The sequence below is a fragment of the Bufo gargarizans genome, chromosome 5, assembly GCF_014858855.1.
Source record: "Bufo gargarizans isolate SCDJY-AF-19 chromosome 5, ASM1485885v1, whole genome shotgun sequence".
Lineage (NCBI taxonomy): Eukaryota > Metazoa > Chordata > Amphibia > Anura > Bufonidae > Bufo > Bufo gargarizans.
The window spans coordinates 137,139,186-137,157,785 of record NC_058084.1 but is presented as its reverse complement, the minus strand read 5'-3'; the positions used below and the strand labels follow the sequence as shown (position 1 = coordinate 137,157,785).

The following is an 18,600-nucleotide window of genomic DNA, read 5'->3' as shown; positions in this document are numbered from 1 at the left end:
AGTTTCTTTTAATTACCTTGTCTACTGTGGGACAACTGTTGGTCACCGACACACCAAAGATGTAAGGGGGACCACACTGACCTCTACACGCTTCTATAGTCATGGTGTCTACAGGTATATTGGGCCTTGTGTCTAACCACTGAAGCACATTTATATACTATATTACATGTCTATATACTGATATACATATAAAAACATTGAGTAGTCCATACGTGCAGATCTTATAGCCTGAATATGGATAATATTTCTTATAGATAGAATGGCGCCACCAGTGTGGTTACCTATTTTTGCCTTTTTCTTTTATCTGACTATCACCTATGTAGCGGTCGTCCGCACATATGTAACCACCATCGGCAGCCTCTCTAGACTTCCATGGCTTTATCATAGCTGTTCAACCTATCACTCTGAACAATCTCTAAAATATCCACCCTTTGGCGTCCTGCCTGTTACTCTCTAACCTTCCCTGAATTTTGTTAAGGGAAGTCTTGGATTAACCCTCTATCTTTTTTTATTTTCACAGGCCCAGAGCCAGACAGCCCCAGGCCCAGTGCCAGCCATCCCCAGAGCCAACCTGGCCTAGAGCGAGCCAGCCCCAGAGCCAGCCACCCCCATGCCCACAGCCATCCAGCCACAGGCCTACAGCCAGCAAGCCCACAGCCTGCCAACCAAGCATAGCCAGCGGTAGCCAGCAAGCCACAGCCTGCCAGCCACCAACCATAATAAAGGTAGGAGCCAACTTGGCCTAGGTATCAGAGAGCTATGTTGTGTTGTTATATTGTGAATAGGAACCATAGTGTTGGAGAGACCCCCCTCCAGGACCCATTAGACTCCATTGTAGTCTCTAATGTGACCTGGAGGGGACTCTTTCTAACACACTCTCTAAAGGACACTGAGATGTCCTCTGCCAGAAAGACCGCCCTCAATGGCCCATTAGACTGACTCTATTGTAGTCTCTAATGGGGCCTGGAGGTTATTATTTCTAACACACCCTCTAAAGGACACTGAGATAGCCTCTGCCGGAAAGACCGCCCTCAATGGCCCATTAGAAAGAGTCCCCTCCATTGTAGTCGCTAATAGGCCTGGAGGGGATTCTTTCTAACACACTCTCTAATGGACACTTAGAGGGACTCTGTTAGAAATACAGGCTGGAGGCAGGATATAGGCATGGCTGGAGGTTGACCATGGGCGTGACTGGTGGCAGAACATGGGTGGGGCCTGGAAGGGGGCCCTTGATTTATTTTGCCCGGGGGCCCTGAGGGTTCTCAGTCCGCCCCTGGTTGCAGTTATTTCTGGTTAAAGCGTATAGGGGCGTATTTCATTAAAAAAAGAAAAATATATACGCACTGCACTGTTACAGTTATTTTTGGTGAAAGCATATAGGGGCGTATTTCATTAAAATAAGAAAAATATATACGCACTGCACTGTTGCAGTTATTTCTGGTGAAAGCATATAGGGGAGTATTACAGTAAAAGAAGAAAAATATATACGCAATGCACTGTTGCAGTTATTTCTGGTGAAAGCGTATTGGGGCGTATTACAGTACAACAAGAAAAATATATACGCACTGCACTGTTGCAGTTATTTCTGCTGAAAGTGTATAGGGGTGTATTTCAGTAAAATAAGAAAAATATATGCGCATTTCATTGGTGCGCTTATTTGTGGGAAAAGGGTTCAGTGGCCTATTTCAGTACAGAAATAAAAATATATACGCACTTTACTGGTGCATTTATCTCTGCTGAAAGCGTTTACTGGCCTACTTCAGTACAAAAAGAAAAATATATTCTCAGTTCACATCGGTGGTTATATGCGTTGAACGCATGGCTGGATTCAGCAGGGTGGCAGTAGTGGGAGGTCGGGAGCCAAACGTGCCAGGGGTAGAACACTTGCTTCACAGCAGCCTACCTACCCAGGAAGTAGTGGTGCAGGGGTTCACGGAAGTAGCGGCGGTAGCAGTCAGTCAGTGTGGCGGTTATATGTGTTAAACTCTTTATTGAAGTAAGTTTTGTGGGTGTCTTGAGCTTTATCCCACAAAACTCCTCCCTCGTGAAGTGAGTGGTGTTCCTTTTTAAGTTTCTTTTAATTACCTTGTCTACTGTGGGACAACTGTTGGTCACCGACACACCAAAGATGTAAGGGGGACCACACTGACCTCTACACGCTTCTATAGTCATGGTGTCTACAGGTATATTGGGCCTTGTGTCTAACCACTGAAGCACATTTATATACTATATTACATGTCTATATACTGATATACATATAAAAACATTGAGTAGTCCATACGTGCAGATCTTATAGCCTGAATATGGATAATATTTCTTATAGATAGAATGGCGCCACCAGTGTGGTTACCTATTTTTGCCTTTTTCTTTTATCTGACTATCACCTATGTAGCGGTCGTCCGCACATATGTAACCACCATCGGCAGCCTCTCTAGACTTCCATGGCTTTATCATAGCTGTTCAACCTATCACTCTGAACAATCTCTAAAATATCCACCCTTTGGCGTCCTGCCTGTTACTCTCTAACCTTCCCTGAATTTTGTTAAGGGAAGTCTTGGATTAACCCTCTATCTTTTTTTATTTTCACAGGCCCAGAGCCAGACAGCCCCAGGCCCAGTGCCAGCCATCCCCAGAGCCAACCTGGCCTAGAGCGAGCCAGCCCCAGAGCCAGCCACCCCCATGCCCACAGCCATCCAGCCACAGGCCTACAGCCAGCAAGCCCACAGCCTGCCAACCAGCAAGCCATAGCCAGCGAGCGGTAGCCAGCAAGCCACAGCCTGCCAGCCACCAACCATAATAAAGGTAGGAGCCAACTTGGCCTAGGTATCAGAGAGCTATGTTGTGTTGTTATATTGTGAATAGGAACCATAGTGTTGGAGAGACCCCCCTCCAGGACCCATTAGACTCCATTGTAGTCTCTAATGTGACCTGGAGGGGACTCTTTCTAACACACTCTCTAAAGGACACTGAGATGTCCTCTGCCAGAAAGACCGCCCTCAATGGCCCATTAGACTGACTCTATTGTAGTCTCTAATGGGGCCTGGAGGTTATTATTTCTAACACACCCTCTAAAGGACACTGAGATAGCCTCTGCCGGAAAGACCGCCCTCAATGGCCCATTAGAAAGAGTCCCCTCCATTGTAGTCGCTAATAGGCCTGGAGGGGATTCTTTCTAACACACTCTCTAATGGACACTTAGAGGGACTCTGTTAGAAATACAGGCTGGAGGCAGGATATAGGCATGGCTGGAGGTTGACCATGGGCGTGACTGGTGGCAGAACATGGGTGGGGCCTGGAAGGGGGCCCTTGATTTATTTTGCCCGGGGGCCCTGAGGGTTCTCAGTCCGCCCCTGGTTGCAGTTATTTCTGGTTAAAGCGTATAGGGGCGTATTTCATTAAAAAAAGAAAAATATATACGCACTGCACTGTTACAGTTATTTTTGGTGAAAGCATATAGGGGCGTATTTCATTAAAATAAGAAAAATATATACGCACTGCACTGTTGCAGTTATTTCTGGTGAAAGCATATAGGGGAGTATTACAGTAAAAGAAGAAAAATATATACGCAATGCACTGTTGCAGTTATTTCTGGTGAAAGCGTATTGGGGCGTATTACAGTACAACAAGAAAAATATATACGCACTGCACTGTTGCAGTTATTTCTGCTGAAAGTGTATAGGGGTGTATTTCAGTAAAATAAGAAAAATATATGCGCATTTCATTGGTGCGCTTATTTGTGGGAAAAGGGTTCAGTGGCCTATTTCAGTACAGAAATAAAAATATATACGCACTTTACTGGTGCATTTATCTCTGCTGAAAGCGTTTACTGGCCTACTTCAGTACAAAAAGAAAAATATATTCTCAGTTCACATCGGTGGTTATATGCGTTGAACGCATGGCTGGATTCAGCAGGGTGGCAGTAGTGGGAGGTCGGGAGCCAAACGTGCCAGGGGTAGAACACTTGCTTCACAGCAGCCTACCTACCCAGGAAGTAGTGGTGCAGGGGTTCACGGAAGTAGCGGCGGTAGCAGTCAGTCAGTGTGGCGGTTATATGTGTTAAACTCTTTATTGAAGTATTTTGGTCGAAAAACTAAATGTATTCAGCTGTCAGCGCTGCAGTTATATGCGGTAAAATCTCCATGATGTCTTCATGATAAATCTGCAGCGTGGGGGCCGTGTGTGGCTTCTACACACTTTCAAAATAATCCTTCAGCGGAGCGAATAGATGCCGAATGACCGTGACGCTCCACGACCTTCCCAGGAGCTGCTGTCAGGAGCAGCGGTCCGTATAGTGCGGGGGAAATCCGAAGACCCTTTCCATCTCCGTGCTCCGTTATATGTGGTGAAATCTTTATTGAAGTATTTTGGTGGAAAAAAAAAAAATTATTCAGCGTTAAGCGCTGCACTTATATGCGTTAAAATCTTTTGTGACTTATTTTGGTGGAAAAATAAATTTCCTAGGGGCGAATAAAGGTAAATGACACTGCCAGCCTGTTAAAGGGAATTACAGCATGATACAATACATTTGATATGACATTTAGCAACAGTTTAAAGTGCCCACGTATAGCACATAGTGGGAGACTGCATCAAGATAAATCAGGCGTGGATCAGCCAGGATTTCCACACACCAATGCCTGATGCATGAGATTAGATCATCCATGGTGCCACACGAACAATTTGACAAAAGAGACCGGTTTCTTCAGGCTACCTGCCTCAGCTACTTTTCTGATGCTGTTACCTGCCTGATGCCACACATCTGATGCCAAGTGCTCCTTCTTTCACCCACCATCTTCAGCGGGTACTGGTATTGCCACCAACCTCCACAGTTTGTCACCTTGTTACTCTGTGGCCTCCTGATGCTGCCGCCACCTCCAGACTCGGTCATTACAGGGCCGGCTCTATCATAAGGCAGCCCAAGCGGCTGCTTGAGGGCGCAGAGAAGAGGGGGCGGCGCAGGGGCGGAAAACAATTAACTTGCTAACTTACATTTATCTCGCTGAGCCTGTGTGCCGCCCCCCGCCCTCACTGACTCTCTCAGTCACAGAGCGGCACGCAGCTACGAGACCTGGTGTATTTAAAGGGATTCTGTCACAAAGTTTTGGCCTATAGAGCTGCAGACATGCACGGCTAGATCGCCGCTAGCATGTCCGCGATATATCTGTCCTATAGGGCTGTGTGCTTTTAATGTCTTTAAAAAAGGATTTTATAGATATGTAAATTAGTGTTCTATGTGTCCAAGGGGCTGTACTAACCTTCGTGAAGCCCAGCCACGCCCGCCTGTGAAGGAGCCCAGCACCGCCTATGTCCTCCGAATAGATTGCCGTAATCTCGCGATGCGCAGTTCTTTCCCTGAGGCTGATGCCAGCACAGGGAAGGAACACTATACCGGCACTGCGCATGCGCGAGCTCGCGCATCAAGAGATTACTGCAATTTATTCACATGACCCCCCCCCCGGCGTTGTGACAGGATGCCCGCTGAATGATTTCAGCGGACATCCTGTTCCGATTAACCCCCGCCACGCCGCAATGTAATTTTAAACTTAGGACGTACCGGTACGCCCTGGGTCCTTAAGGACTCGGCAAACATGGCATACCGGTACGTCCTAAGTCCTTAAGGGGTTAAACATGTGGTAAAAATACATATTGCTGTACTTACCACTTTCTTTCTGAGCGGTCGCAGTGAGATCACCCCAGCCAGTGAACAAGGACTCACTGATCTCCCTCCAGAGCCGCTGGGTGCGATGATCGTCGGCATGGTTGGTGTGGTCCCATAAAGCAGGACGCGCCTCCACCAGTTGGATAAGGAGTTGTCTATGTGAGGGACAACAAACTCCATATCTTCCCCGGTGGAGACTCTGGAACCCTGGAAGAAAAAACAAAGAAAAATTAGAGAAAGTACAAAAAATAAATGCTAATTAAAACTATGTAATCAATACTTACACATCCCCGACCGCCACGGGATCTCCCACGGACTCTGGAGGACACGGGGGGATTCTGCCTGGTGGCTCCAGTTGAAGGTTCCTAAAACCATTTAAAAATAATGTTAAAACATAATTATATATTTTTTTAAAACAGAATATATAAAAATACACTTACTTGCTGCCGGTCCTGGTCCGTGCTTTGTCCACCTCCCCTTGGTGACGCCGAGGTCTTAGGTGAACAAGCAAGAGGTGAGGGTGCTGCAGCAGGTGAGCTGGTTAATGATGAAGACTAGAACAAAGACAAATACTGATCAAGGCCGAATGCACACCGCTGTGTTCCGCGGCCGAGAGCGGTCAGTGGTATGCCGGGCTGGATTCCTGTTCAGAGCAGGAGCGCACGGCGTCATTGGTTGCTATGACGCCGTGCACTTCATGTCGCCGCTGCACTACAGTAATACACTATACAAGTGTATTACTGTAGTGCAGCATCGACATGAAGCGCACGGCGTCATAGCAACCAATGACGCCGTGCGCTCCTGCTCTGAACAGGAATCCAGCCCGGCATACCACGGACCGCTCACGGCCGTGTGCATTCGGCCTAATTCAATTAATCTAATTGTATTAGAAAATCCAATTGTCACTTGTACTTACCGCTTGTTGTATTCAACGGCGCCTTCTGGGTGGTCTTCTTGGATTGCATTCTGAGGCTTCAGACATCTGTAAGAGACATAATCCAAAAGCAAATATTGATTAAACACGCTATGTGATCATGTTAACACCAATATCGACAGAGATATCACATTTAAAAAATTTTTTTAGGCTTCGACACCACTTTACTCTTGTATTGCAGAGGCTAAAAAAAAAAAAACATTCCCATAATCTTGTTTTTAATGGCCCCCCCTCAGTGCCATCTGCCCATCCTCAGCGCCATCTGCCGCCCCGCATTGCCATCTGCCCCAACCAGTACCATCTTCCCCCCTCCCAGTGCCATCAACTCCCCCCATACCATAATCTGCCCACATGCCAACAGCCCCTCCATTGTCATCTGCCCCCCTCAGTGCCATCTGCCCTCCCTCAGTGCCATCTGCCCTCCCTCAGTGCCATCTGCCCTCTCTCCAGTACCATTACCTCAACCCCCTGTGCCATAATCTGCCCACATGACTTGAGCCCCCAACAGTGACTCTTCCACCCCCCTGCCATCAGCCACACCTCTCTGCCATCTACCCAATTCAGTGCCATATTCACCCCCCAGTGCAATAATCTGCCCCCTATTCCATGACCCATCAACAGTGCCTCTGTCCCCCCCACCTTGCCATCAGCCCCACCTCTGTTTCATCTGCCCAGGCACCCCCCTGTGCAATAATCTCCCCCCTATTCCATTAGTACATTACCCTGCACCAGTGCCTCTCCCCCCCCCCACCTTGCTATCAGCCCCACCTCTGTGACATCTGCCCAAGCCTCCCCCCCCGTGCAATAATCTGCCCCTATGCCAGCCAATAAAGATAGATGATAGAAAGATGTACAGAAAGAAAGAATGAAGGAAAGAAGGATGGATAGATAGATAGATAGAACTTTCTATACATACCTGTTTGTTGAAGTTCATCCAAGATGGCCGCTATGGCTGCTGGAGGAGGGGACATTTATAGAGCATGCTCAGATTATCAAAATGAATTAATACGGATCCACCTCAGACGGAGCCATTACAGATCCATTTGGCTCTGCATAGTCAGACGGACACCAAAACGCTGCAAGCAGGGTTTTGGTGTCTGCCTCCAGAGCGGAATGGAGACGGAACGGAGGCAAACTGATGAGTTCTGAGCGGATCCTTTTCCATTCAGAATGCATTAGGGCAAACCTGATCCGTTTTGGACTGCTTGTGAGAGCCCTGAACAGATCTCCCAAACGGAAACCCAAAACACCAATCGGTTCAGTATGTATCAGGATGTCTTCCGTTCCGTCCCTTGTACGGTATTTGACCGGACAAAATACTGCAGCTTGCTGCAGTATTTTATTCCAGCCAAAATTCCGGAACATTACCACACTTGCCGGATCCGGCATTAATTTCCATTGAAATGTATTAATGCCGGATCAAGTGTTCCAGTTATTGCTGCATCATTTTCCGGTTTGCGCATGCACAGTTCTTTCTAGCTTTGAAAAAATTAAATACCGGATCCGTTATTCCGGACGATACCAGAAAGACGGATCTGGTATTTCAGTGAATAAGTCTAACGGATCCCGAAAAAAAGATATCCGTTTGCATACGGATTTGCGGATTCTAACAACGCTAGTGTGAAAGTACCCTAAGGCCCAAACAGGCTTGGTCACTAAGGGGTTAATAGTAATCCCAAATATTAATAATTAATATTCCCTTTTACATTGGAGAGCCAGGCCCACTGCTAGGAATTTGTTTTTGTGTTTGGCTTTGGTGGAAAAAATCGCTTACTCTGTGAGACGCGGACAGTGTTTTTTTTTTTGTGCGTCCAGAGCCTGTTAGTTCGCTTTTTTTTTTTTTTCCAATCAGAGCTGAACACAGAGCAATATCTATAGCAGAGAACCTAAATCTTTAGTTTTTTTATTTTACCGATTTTCTGTTGCCTTACACGCAAACCTGAACACATGAAAGCGTCCATAGAAGAAGTCGCATACCGTCGCTTTGAGAGAACTATCGGTGTTGGTGCTGATCAGACGAAGTCCGGCTGGTCAGGAGAAGGCAATCTGGGTACTAGAGGACCTCCTCCAAGCAGCAAATGAAGAACAGGAAAAGACAGCACCAGAGAAGATGGCATCTCAAAAAAAGTTAGTATGGACTTCTCAACACTACAGCACTTAGCAAACATGGCATATTTAACCCCATCCTCCCAACCACTTAGAGCAACAGGAATAAAGAATAAATAGGCAAAGTCAGCAATAGATGATCTACACCTATTTGTTAATATTAATTATTAATAGTAATCCCAAATATTAATAATTAATATTCCCTTTTACAATGGGCCATAGATACAATGAACTGGAGGGGATGCATTGAGTTCTATGGCAGAGTTGTCTAGGCATGCTCTGTGACCAGTACAGAGGTCATCGTACAAGGAAAGGCTAAATAAGCTTTGACCATCACCTATTGTGAATAGTGGATTCGTTGTTATCCTTTACAGATGTGTTGTCTATCATTGTAATCCTCCCTGTGATGATAATGAGATGATGTTTGTAACCTGGGTGCTGAGTACCAGGGTACCAACAAGCCACTTTGCCTTGACCAGGATATTTAGAAACAAGTATAGGGCACAAAAATGAACCTTTACCTTGACTGAAATTAAGCCTAGCTATGAGTCTGGGACTTATCTCCAGTGGCATTGGGCAGATTCTCAGTGCACCAATGAAGAGGTACACCCCTTCTCACTGCGCCTGTCCTACATAACGTAAACCTGTGCAGTTAAGCGAGGTGTACCATCCCTAGCTTTATTGGTGCAATGCCCATTGCCCCTCGAGATGAGTCCTGGACTCCTCTCATAGTAAGTTACATCGTCATTTACTTAACTTTGCGGTGCCAGATAGGCTTGATATGCTGGTAGTTTAATGGATAGGTTCCCTCTAAAAAGCATGTAATTTGCAAATATGCTTAATTTTGCATGATTTATAAAATTAAAATAACATAATGGTGGGGGGCAATCTCTAGCTCCCTGTCAAAGTTTTTTTCTAGAAAGAGGTTGTGTTTTAAAAAGTTTGTAAAAAATAATCTGTCCGTTTTTTTCCCTTTATTTGCCATTGTCTCTGTCAGGGCCAGCCTTAGAAGTGTGCCACCTGCACATTCCTCCCCATATCTGAAGGGGTGCCAGAGGATCCTCCAGTGGGTCCTGCATCCTGTTATGAAGCTTCCCTAGAAGCTGAAGTAGAAGGCCCTAAACCCATAATGGTGTTCTGCAGACAGAAAGAACAGAACACCTGGATAGTGAAGGCAGGCAGGCAGAGCACATGGACAGCTTGGTAAAACTTCCTGCAAAAAGCTTCTGGTCAGGACTCAGTCCAAAAGAACAGAAGGGGAAGTCGAGGCTGCAGATACTGAGGTGTTCTGGCAGGGCTGCCTTTCTGACAGACTTCATCTGCCTGCAGAAACGGTAAGTGTATACTTCCTCTTTGTCCTCAGGCACCCTGAGTCAACATGGTGGCCCTGTCAAAGAGTGGGGGACAACAGCAGGGGCAGTAACAGCACAAGATAGTGGCAGTAGGAGAAGATGGCAGCAGAGGTAGCAGGGGTGGCATCAGGTAGGTGGCAGCATCAGAATAGTGGCTGAAGCAGGTGGCCAGAAGTAACAGGCCATTTTTCATAATGTTTAGGTGTGGCACCCAGAATTATCTAGTCTACTGCATCAGGCACTGGCGTGTGGAAATCCTGGCTGATCCACGTCTGATTCATCTTTACAAAGGTTAGTCTCTCAACATTTTGAGTTGAAAGGCGCGTTCTCTTTGGGGTAACTATGGCCCCTGCCGCACTAAACACCCTTTCTGATGTCACACTACTGGCCGGTCAGGAAAGCTTGTCCAGAGCAAACTCGCCCAGTTGCAGCCACAAATCAATTGGCTTCCCAGTGCTTGGGGTGGCAAGGTGCAGTCTAGGTATGCCACCACCTACTGGTTTAGGTTCTGCTCCATGTCTTGCTGCTGCTGGTGGGTGGTTTCTTTAGTAGCCAGGTGAAGAAAAGTGCTCATTAGAGACTCCAGACTTAAAGGAGTTGTCCTGTCTTTAAAATATATAGAATATATCGAAATATGAACAAATATGTGAAAATGTGAAAAATGTACTGTACTTTAATATAATGTAAAGCACCATATTAAATGTATTTTGGAATCTTTCATATCCAGTACTGACTCCCTTTTAGTCCCCTTTCACACGTGTGAGAATTCCGCGCGGGTGCAATGCATGATGTGGACACATTTCACCAGCACTGAATCCGGACCCATTCACTTCAATAGGGCTGTTCAGATGAGCAGTGAATTTCACGCATCACTTGTGCACAACGCATGCGCGTGATAAAAAACTGACTGTGGTACCCAGAGCCGAATCTTCATTCAGCAGGACCTGCGCTGACGTCACCGCGCTCACCACGTGGTGAGCGCGATTAAGTCAAAGATCCTTTGGCAGGTCCTGAAAGAAGAAGAAAGAAGATGAGTTAATTTTTATTTATTTTTTAACCCCTAAAGCCACATTTTAGTAAGCATTCTGTATTAAGAATGCTATTAATTTCCTTTATAACCATGTTATAAGAGAAAATAATTCAGTAAATTGACTTTTATAAATTTACATACATCATCTTCAAGCAACCGTGCGTTAAAAACTAACTGCATCCGTACTTGCTTGATTTTTATGCAGACCCATTCATTTCTATGGGCCCTGCGTTGCGTGAAAACGCTGAATATAGAACATGCTGCAATTTTCACGCAACGCACAAATGATGCGTGAAAACCACTGCTCATCTGAACACTACAGCCCCATTGAAGTGAATGGGTCCGGATTCCGTGCGGGTGCAATGCGTTCACCTCACGCATTGCACCAGCACGGAATTCTCGCCCGTGTGAAAGGGGCTTTATAGATGCGTATGGGAATGGGTAATTTACACATTTATATTTTAGTTTTTTTGCAGCCATGTGAACACCTATTGGTACAGGAGGGAGGAGTTATCAGTGATAAGAGATAGCTGTCAGTCACTGGTAACCCCTCCCTTCTGTACCGATAGCTGTTCAGAGGGCTGCAAAAAAGCAAAGATATAAATGTGTAAATTGCAAATTTTACTTAATCTTTTCCCACAAAAATATATATCAATCTGCCCTGCTCCTCCTCCTTTATAACATGGTGTTTTCAGGTTGCATTGCTTTTTGTGGTGACAGGTCCTCTTTAAATGTTTCTGTTGTGCATCTAATTTTAAGGCCATTGGACCTGAGTGGTGGCTTCTCTGCAACATTTGCATGGGAGCTGGGCTGCGGTACTTTGGTACGGCAACTACGAAGTGGTTCGAACATTATGCTTCCAGCTCTGTCCACTGTACAGTTCCTAGCTTCCACCCAAAACAGGTGATTGGTGGGGGTGCAGGGTGTTGGAATCTCACCAATATGATATCGATGACCTATCCTGAGGATAGGTCATCCGTATGTAAGTACTGGATAATCACCAATAAACAATAAGTTAACAAGAATTGGCTACATTTAGTAGGATTATGTACATCATCAGCACACTTCAACAAGATAATTAAGGAATTCCTTTAGACCAGTTTGAGAATTTCTCACATAAACCTGATGTTTCGTCACATGACCACATGATCCAATACTGGACTGCATCTGGTAAATTACAGTTTATTAAATAATCCTGAAATACATAAGAAATGCATATGTACAGTTTTACAATGACTTGGCTACGGCACACACACATTGTGGCCAAGACTAAATATTTTACTCCAGCGGTGTCATAGTTACAGATGTGTCCAGAAATTCTCACCCCACCCTCAACATAGATGCAACAACAGCATCTCACAATGAAACAGGAAGAATCTTAATGTGATTTAGGAGACTGTAAAATGGAATGGATCTTCAGTTTAATTTTACTTTCATTAACTGAATGTAGGGATATAAAATATAACTTTTAAGCATTTTACTTCTTTCTGCTGTTTATTTTTTATGTAGAAACATGTCCATTTACAAAAATCACATCTTACTGCATTTTTGTATAAACAGTAGAGCAACATATAAATTATTTATGGCAATTGCAAAGAGGTATAGTAATCCCCCCTGTGGGGATTCGCTCTGGTAGACAGGACAAGCGGGTGCAGTATAGAGGCAAAGACATGTTTATAACTCAAAAACTGCAGTGTTTATTCACACTAGTTGCAGGTTCACAGTATGACAGTCCATTTTCAGTATCGGTGTTCACACCCAAAACAGTTCATACAGAAAAACATTCACCTTTAATCCTGGGTGTTTAATCCACACCTGGCTGAATGCTCAGAAAGTTCACCTGCAGGCTTTAGGCGGCCTGCTCGCCCAACACAGTCTTCAGCTTTCAGCCGACATACAGGGCTCAGATCTCAGGAGAGTTTTACACAGCTCTAGTGTCAGAGAGGAGTAATCCACCCACCTGACACTGCTGCCTGTTTTTTATAGGCCTGTCAAAACCAGCCTAGACCGTGGGGAGTAGTCAACCACTCAGCACTTTGACTACTCCCAGTAAGAGCCGCCCGGATCAGCTATTTACAGCCATACTAGATAGCTAGGTCACACAGCAACTGCTACTGACACATGAAAACTTGCTCTTACTCCACCGATGCCAGGAATCTCGGTGACACATACCTATCATCCACGATGATTCCCTTGTACCTTCTTCCCCCCCCCCCCCCACAAACACACACACAAATAGTGACAAGGGAGTATTAGGGGAGCTGCATGCAGAGCCTTATTTTTGTATACTATTCCTATCCTGCCATATTTAGGACTCCAACAGATAGTCTGGAGGCCACCTGTCATTAAATCACCTGCCCTCTAACAATAAGATGACTCTGCTGACCCTGTCACAGTCTACATAGCAAAGCTATACAGTAAAACAAAAGGTGTCAAATACTGAAATACTACACAAGACATTTTCTAATTGGCATGCTGACATGACTCTTATAGACTCAATCCGTATTACTATATGCTCTCCCTTTTCATGCATGGCAATTTCCTGAGAAGGTCAGTATGGTCCAGAAAGACAAGTTGGTCACATTATAAATGAGTCTGCTTTGCACACTCATGTGCCTTCACTTAACAAGTAGTAAAGAGCTCTTAAGGGACTACTCAGGGCATTATGTGTTACATGTAAATAACCATACAGATATGTATATCTGCATATGTCGCAGCGCTGGGGGGTATTGATAAAATGTCCTTCATGGAGTTATAACCTGAAAGTCTGTAGGCAGGGATAAATGCACAGAAGATTTCTCTGTTACAACCATTAAGCTTATATTAGACGCGCAGATCATCCTGGCAATCGCCTTTGGGGTGGGCGAGCTGTGCGGCCGCCCGGCAGCAAGGAGGCTCCTTGGCTGGTGTAGCGACTGCCAAACACCACACACTGTAACGACATGCAGGACAGCGGCGGCCTTCTCTCACCTCCCGGAAGCTCCCTTACTACTTTATAGACACCCTGCCTGTGTCACAACTTGCACGCTTCTCATTCAGGAGATTCAAATCCAACGAATCCCAGGCATAGTCATCTGTATTGCCGTCCTCAGGAGAGAAATCAGAATGTGGGGAGCGGAGCAGCCGAAAGAAAAAAAAAAGCAATATCACATCTGCTCAATATGTCTAACACTGCTATGTATTTATATGGTAATGTCAGGATCCGTGAAAAGTCCCCTTTAAAGTCATAGGAGAATTAAACTGAATATTATAAAGTTTGTGGCCTTTTCTTTCATTTTAGGAATAAGATCCTAGGTAATTCATCTAGGTAGGATGTGTTCCAGCATATGACCATTGTGCATTGTTATTAAGGAATCTGCAAATGTAGTGAAACTGAAAGTAATGTTACAAATCAGTTTAAACTTTGCCTATTAATAGGGCAGTCTCTCCAATGTGCTCTGCTTCCTACTATTAAACAAAGTATCCATTAAGGCCTCTTTCACACGGGCGTCTTATTTTTGGCCCGGATAAGAGGCGGGTGTGTTGCGGAAAAATGCGCGATTTTTCCGCGCAAGTGCAAAACATTGTAATGCGTTTTGCACTCGCGTGAGAAAAATCGCGCATGTTTGGTACCCAAACCCGAACTTCTTCACAGAAGTTCGGGCTTGGGATTGATGTTCTGAAGATTGTATTATTTTCCCTTATAGCATGGTTATAAGGGAAAATAATAGCATTCTGAATACAGAATGCATAGTATAATAGGGCTGGAGGGGTTAAAAAAAAATAAAAAAAAGTTAACTCACCTTCTCTTGATCGCATAGTTCCCGGTCTCTTTACTTCTTGAATGAGCTGTGGGCTAAATGACCTGTGGTGATGTCAGATCACATGCTCCAATCACATGGTCCATCACCGTGGTGATGGAGCATGTGATCTGACGTCACCACAGGTCCTTTAGCCCACAGCTCATTCAAGAAGTGAAAATTGCACCGCATCCGCACTTGCTTGCGGATGCTATGCGATTTTCACGCACCCCATTCACTTCTATGGGGCCTGCGTCGCGTGAAAATTGCACAATATAGAGCATGCTGCGATTTTCACTCAACGCACAAGTGATGCGTGAAAATCAACGCTCATGTGCACAGCCCCATAGAAATGAATGGGTCTGGATTCAGTGCGGGTGCAATACGTTCACCGCACGCATCGCACCCGCACTGAAAACTCGCCCGTGTGAAAGGGGCCAAAGGGGTTTTCTGAGATATTTTAAATGATCCTCTGGATAGGTCATCATTATCTGATCAGTGAGAGCCCGAAGGTGAATTGAAAAAGTATTCATACCCTGTCATGGAACCATGAACCGGACGTACAACAAGAGATGAGTGGAAATAAGAAGGCTTTATTGAAAATCAAGCTGTAAGGCGAAAGTCCAAACGGATGGCTAAACCGAAGCAGGGTCTTGCGAAGCCAGAGGTCAGGAACCAGAAGGGTAGTCAGACGAAGCCTGGATCAGGAACCAGCAGGGTAGTCAGACGAAGCCTGGATCAGGAACCAGCAGGGTAGTCAGACGAAGCCAGGATCAGGAACCAGAAGCAGCAGCAGTCTTACAAGCATGTGAACACAGGAGGACCAAGCAAGGAACTGAAGCCACAGACCTCCTATATATATGAGCTAGGCATCCAGCTCCTCCCAGTGGGAAGGAGAAGCCGCAGGGTGGGAGGCTACAAGAAACCCAGAAACCAAGATGGCCGCCAGCACATGTCAAACGAAGGAGAACAGCAAGAAGGTAAGACCATGACAGTACCTCCCCCTCAAGGCCCCTCCTCCGCGGAGTAAAGAACGGTTTCTGAGGGAAGCGTGCGTGGAAGACTCGGAGCAAGGCAGGAGCATGGACATCTGCGGAGGGAACCCAGGAACGCTCCTCTGGACCATAACCACGCCAATGGACCAAAAACTGCACCCGACCGCGGACCAGGCGTGAGTCCAGGATATTGCTCACCTCATACTCCTCACGATTGCCCACTTGGACCGGACGAGGCCGAGGAACCGAGGAAGTGAAACGATTACACACCAGTGGCTTCAACAGGGAGACATGAAACACGTTGGAGATCCGCATGCCAGGAGGAAGCGCAAGGGCATAGGCTACCGGGTTTACCCTGCGAAGCACTCGGAAGGGACCAACAAAGCGAGGCGCCAGCTTGGGAGTGGGCACTCGAAGGTTGAGGTTGCGGGTGGACAACCATACGCGGTCTCCGACCTGGTAGGAAGGAGCGGGCGCTCGTCTGCGATCAGCCTGGAGTCTCTGGCGCTGCGCAGAGGCCTCAAGGGACCTCTGGATCTGTACCCAAGAAGCACGTAGGACGGAAAGGTGATCCTCCACAGCCGGAATATCCTGTGGAGAGAATACCTCCGGTAACACGGCAGGTTGGAACCCATAATTGGCCATGAAGGGAGACGTCCCAGAGGAAGAGTTCACCGCCGTGTTCCTGGCAAACTCAGCCCAAGGCAGGAGGTCAACCCAATTGTCTTGGTGATCGGAGACATAGCAACGAAGGAATTGCTCCAAGGCCTGATTGGATCGTTCTGCGGCCCCATTGGACTGAGGGTGGTAGGCCGAGGAGAAAGAGAGATGAATCCCCAACTGGGAGCAAAAGGCGCGCCAGAACCTGGACACAAACTGACTCCCCCGATCCGACACAATCTCCTTGGGCAACCCGTGCAACCGGAAGACCTCCCTGGCAAAAATCGTGGCCAACTCTTGTGCAGAGGGTAACTTCTTGAGAGGAACACAGTGGCACATTTTGGAAAACCGATCCACAATCATGAGAATGACCGTATGGCCTCGGGATGCAGGAAGGTCCACAATGAAATCCATCCCCAGGTGTGACCATGGACGCTCCCCGGTGGCTATGGGTTGCAAAAGGCCCAACGGAAGGTGCCGAGGGGACTTACTCTGGGCACAAACGGAGCATGCCGCTACATATGCGGCGATGTCGGAACGTAGAGAAGGCCACCAGAACAGACGTGAAACAGCCCAGGACAGCTGATTCTTTCCAGGATGCCCCGCGGCCTTGGAGTTATGGTAGGTTCGCAACAACCGAGTGCGCAACTCCTCAGGCACAAAACATCTGCCGTTGGGTCTCCCAGAGGGAGCACCAGATTGAGCCGCCAAAATCTGCTCACCCAGGGGAGAGGACAGGCTGGTGCGAATGGCGGCCAGGATCTGATTCGGAGGTATGACCGAAGTCGGAATCGACTCCTCCCCGGACAGCTCGGAGTACTGCCGTGATAAGGCATCCGCTCTGATGTTCTTGGAACCGGGTAGGTAGGAGACCACGTAATTAAAACGTGACAAGAACAGAGCCCATCTGGCCTGACGTGGTGTCAATCTCTTGGCCTCAGAGAGGTAGGTCAGATTCTTGTGGTCCGTCAGGATGAGAACCGGAACCACCGAGCCCTCGAGCAAGTGCCTCCATTCTTTAAGGGCCTGCACGATGGCCAATAACTCCCTGTCACCAATCTGATAGTTGCACTCCGCGGAAGACAGTTTCCGGGAGTAAAACCCACAAGGAAGCAGAGGACCCTCTGGTGTTCTACACTGAGACAGAAGGGCGCCTACTCCCGTCTCAGACGCGTCCACCTCGAGGACAAAAGGCAACCCAGGGTTGGGATGCGACAGAATCGGAGCCGACACAAAGGCGGACTTTAGAGCCTCAAAAGCTCGGATGGCCTCGAGCGGCCAGACCTGGGGATTCCTGCCCTTCCTGGTCAGATCCGTGAGAGGCTTGGCTAGCATGGAAAAGTCCCTGATGAACTTCCGATAATAATTGGCGAAGCCCAAAAAGCGCTGCAGGGCACGAAGACCACTGGGCTGGGGCCACTGTAAGACAGCCGAAACCTTCTCAGGATCCATGGAGAACCCCTCAGCGGAAATGATGTAACCTAAGAAGGTTACCTGGGATCGGTGAAATTCGCATTTCTCAAGCTTACCGAACAGCTTGTTCTCTCGTAACCGTTGCAACACTCGTCTGACATCCAGAATGTGGGCCTCCATGGATTCAGAATATACCAAGATGTCATCCAAATAGACCACCACACACTGCTGCAACAGGTCACGGAAAACATCGTTGATGAATTCCTGGAAGACTGCGGGCGCATTGCACAACCCAAAGGGCATAACCAAGGATTCATAATGACCGGTCCTGGTGTTAAACGCGGTCTTCCACTCATCGCCCGCCTTGATCCTTACCAGGTTATATGCCGCCCTCAGGTCGAGTTTGGTAAAGACCGTGGCCCCTTTGAGGCGATCGAACAGCTCGGAAATCAAGGGTATCGGGTAAGCGTTCTTGATCGTGATGCGATTGAGACCCCTGTAATCGATGCAAGGCCTCAACTCACCGCCCTTCTTTTTCACAAAGAAAAATCCAGCCCCTGCCGGGGACGAGGATTTGCGAATGTGTCCGCGTGAAAGCGCCTCCCTCACGTACTCCTCCATGGCCTCATTCTCCGCTACCGACAGTGGATAGACTTTGCCACGAGGAGGAACGGC

The 18,600-nt window shown here is 46.9% G+C and overlaps 1 protein-coding gene across 1 annotated transcript in view; it reads right to left on the bottom strand.

Annotated features, from left to right (window-relative positions):
* CLUL1 (clusterin like 1) overlaps nt 1–7,561 on the bottom strand; it is an 84,341-nt gene extending 76,780 nt beyond the window's left edge. Inside the window, exons 1-6 of the mRNA XM_044295414.1 lie at nt 7,507–7,561; nt 6,759–6,774; nt 6,573–6,638; nt 6,097–6,193; nt 5,941–6,021; nt 5,714–5,863 (exon numbers count right to left, since the gene is read on the bottom strand). Coding sequence (XP_044151349.1) covers nt 5,714–5,863; nt 5,941–6,021; nt 6,097–6,193; nt 6,573–6,638; nt 6,759–6,774; nt 7,507–7,561 — 465 coding nt within the window. The remainder of the gene's footprint in view (nt 1–5,713; nt 5,864–5,940; nt 6,022–6,096; nt 6,194–6,572; nt 6,639–6,758; nt 6,775–7,506) is intronic.
* Between the last annotated feature and the right edge of the window lie 11,039 nt (nt 7,562–18,600).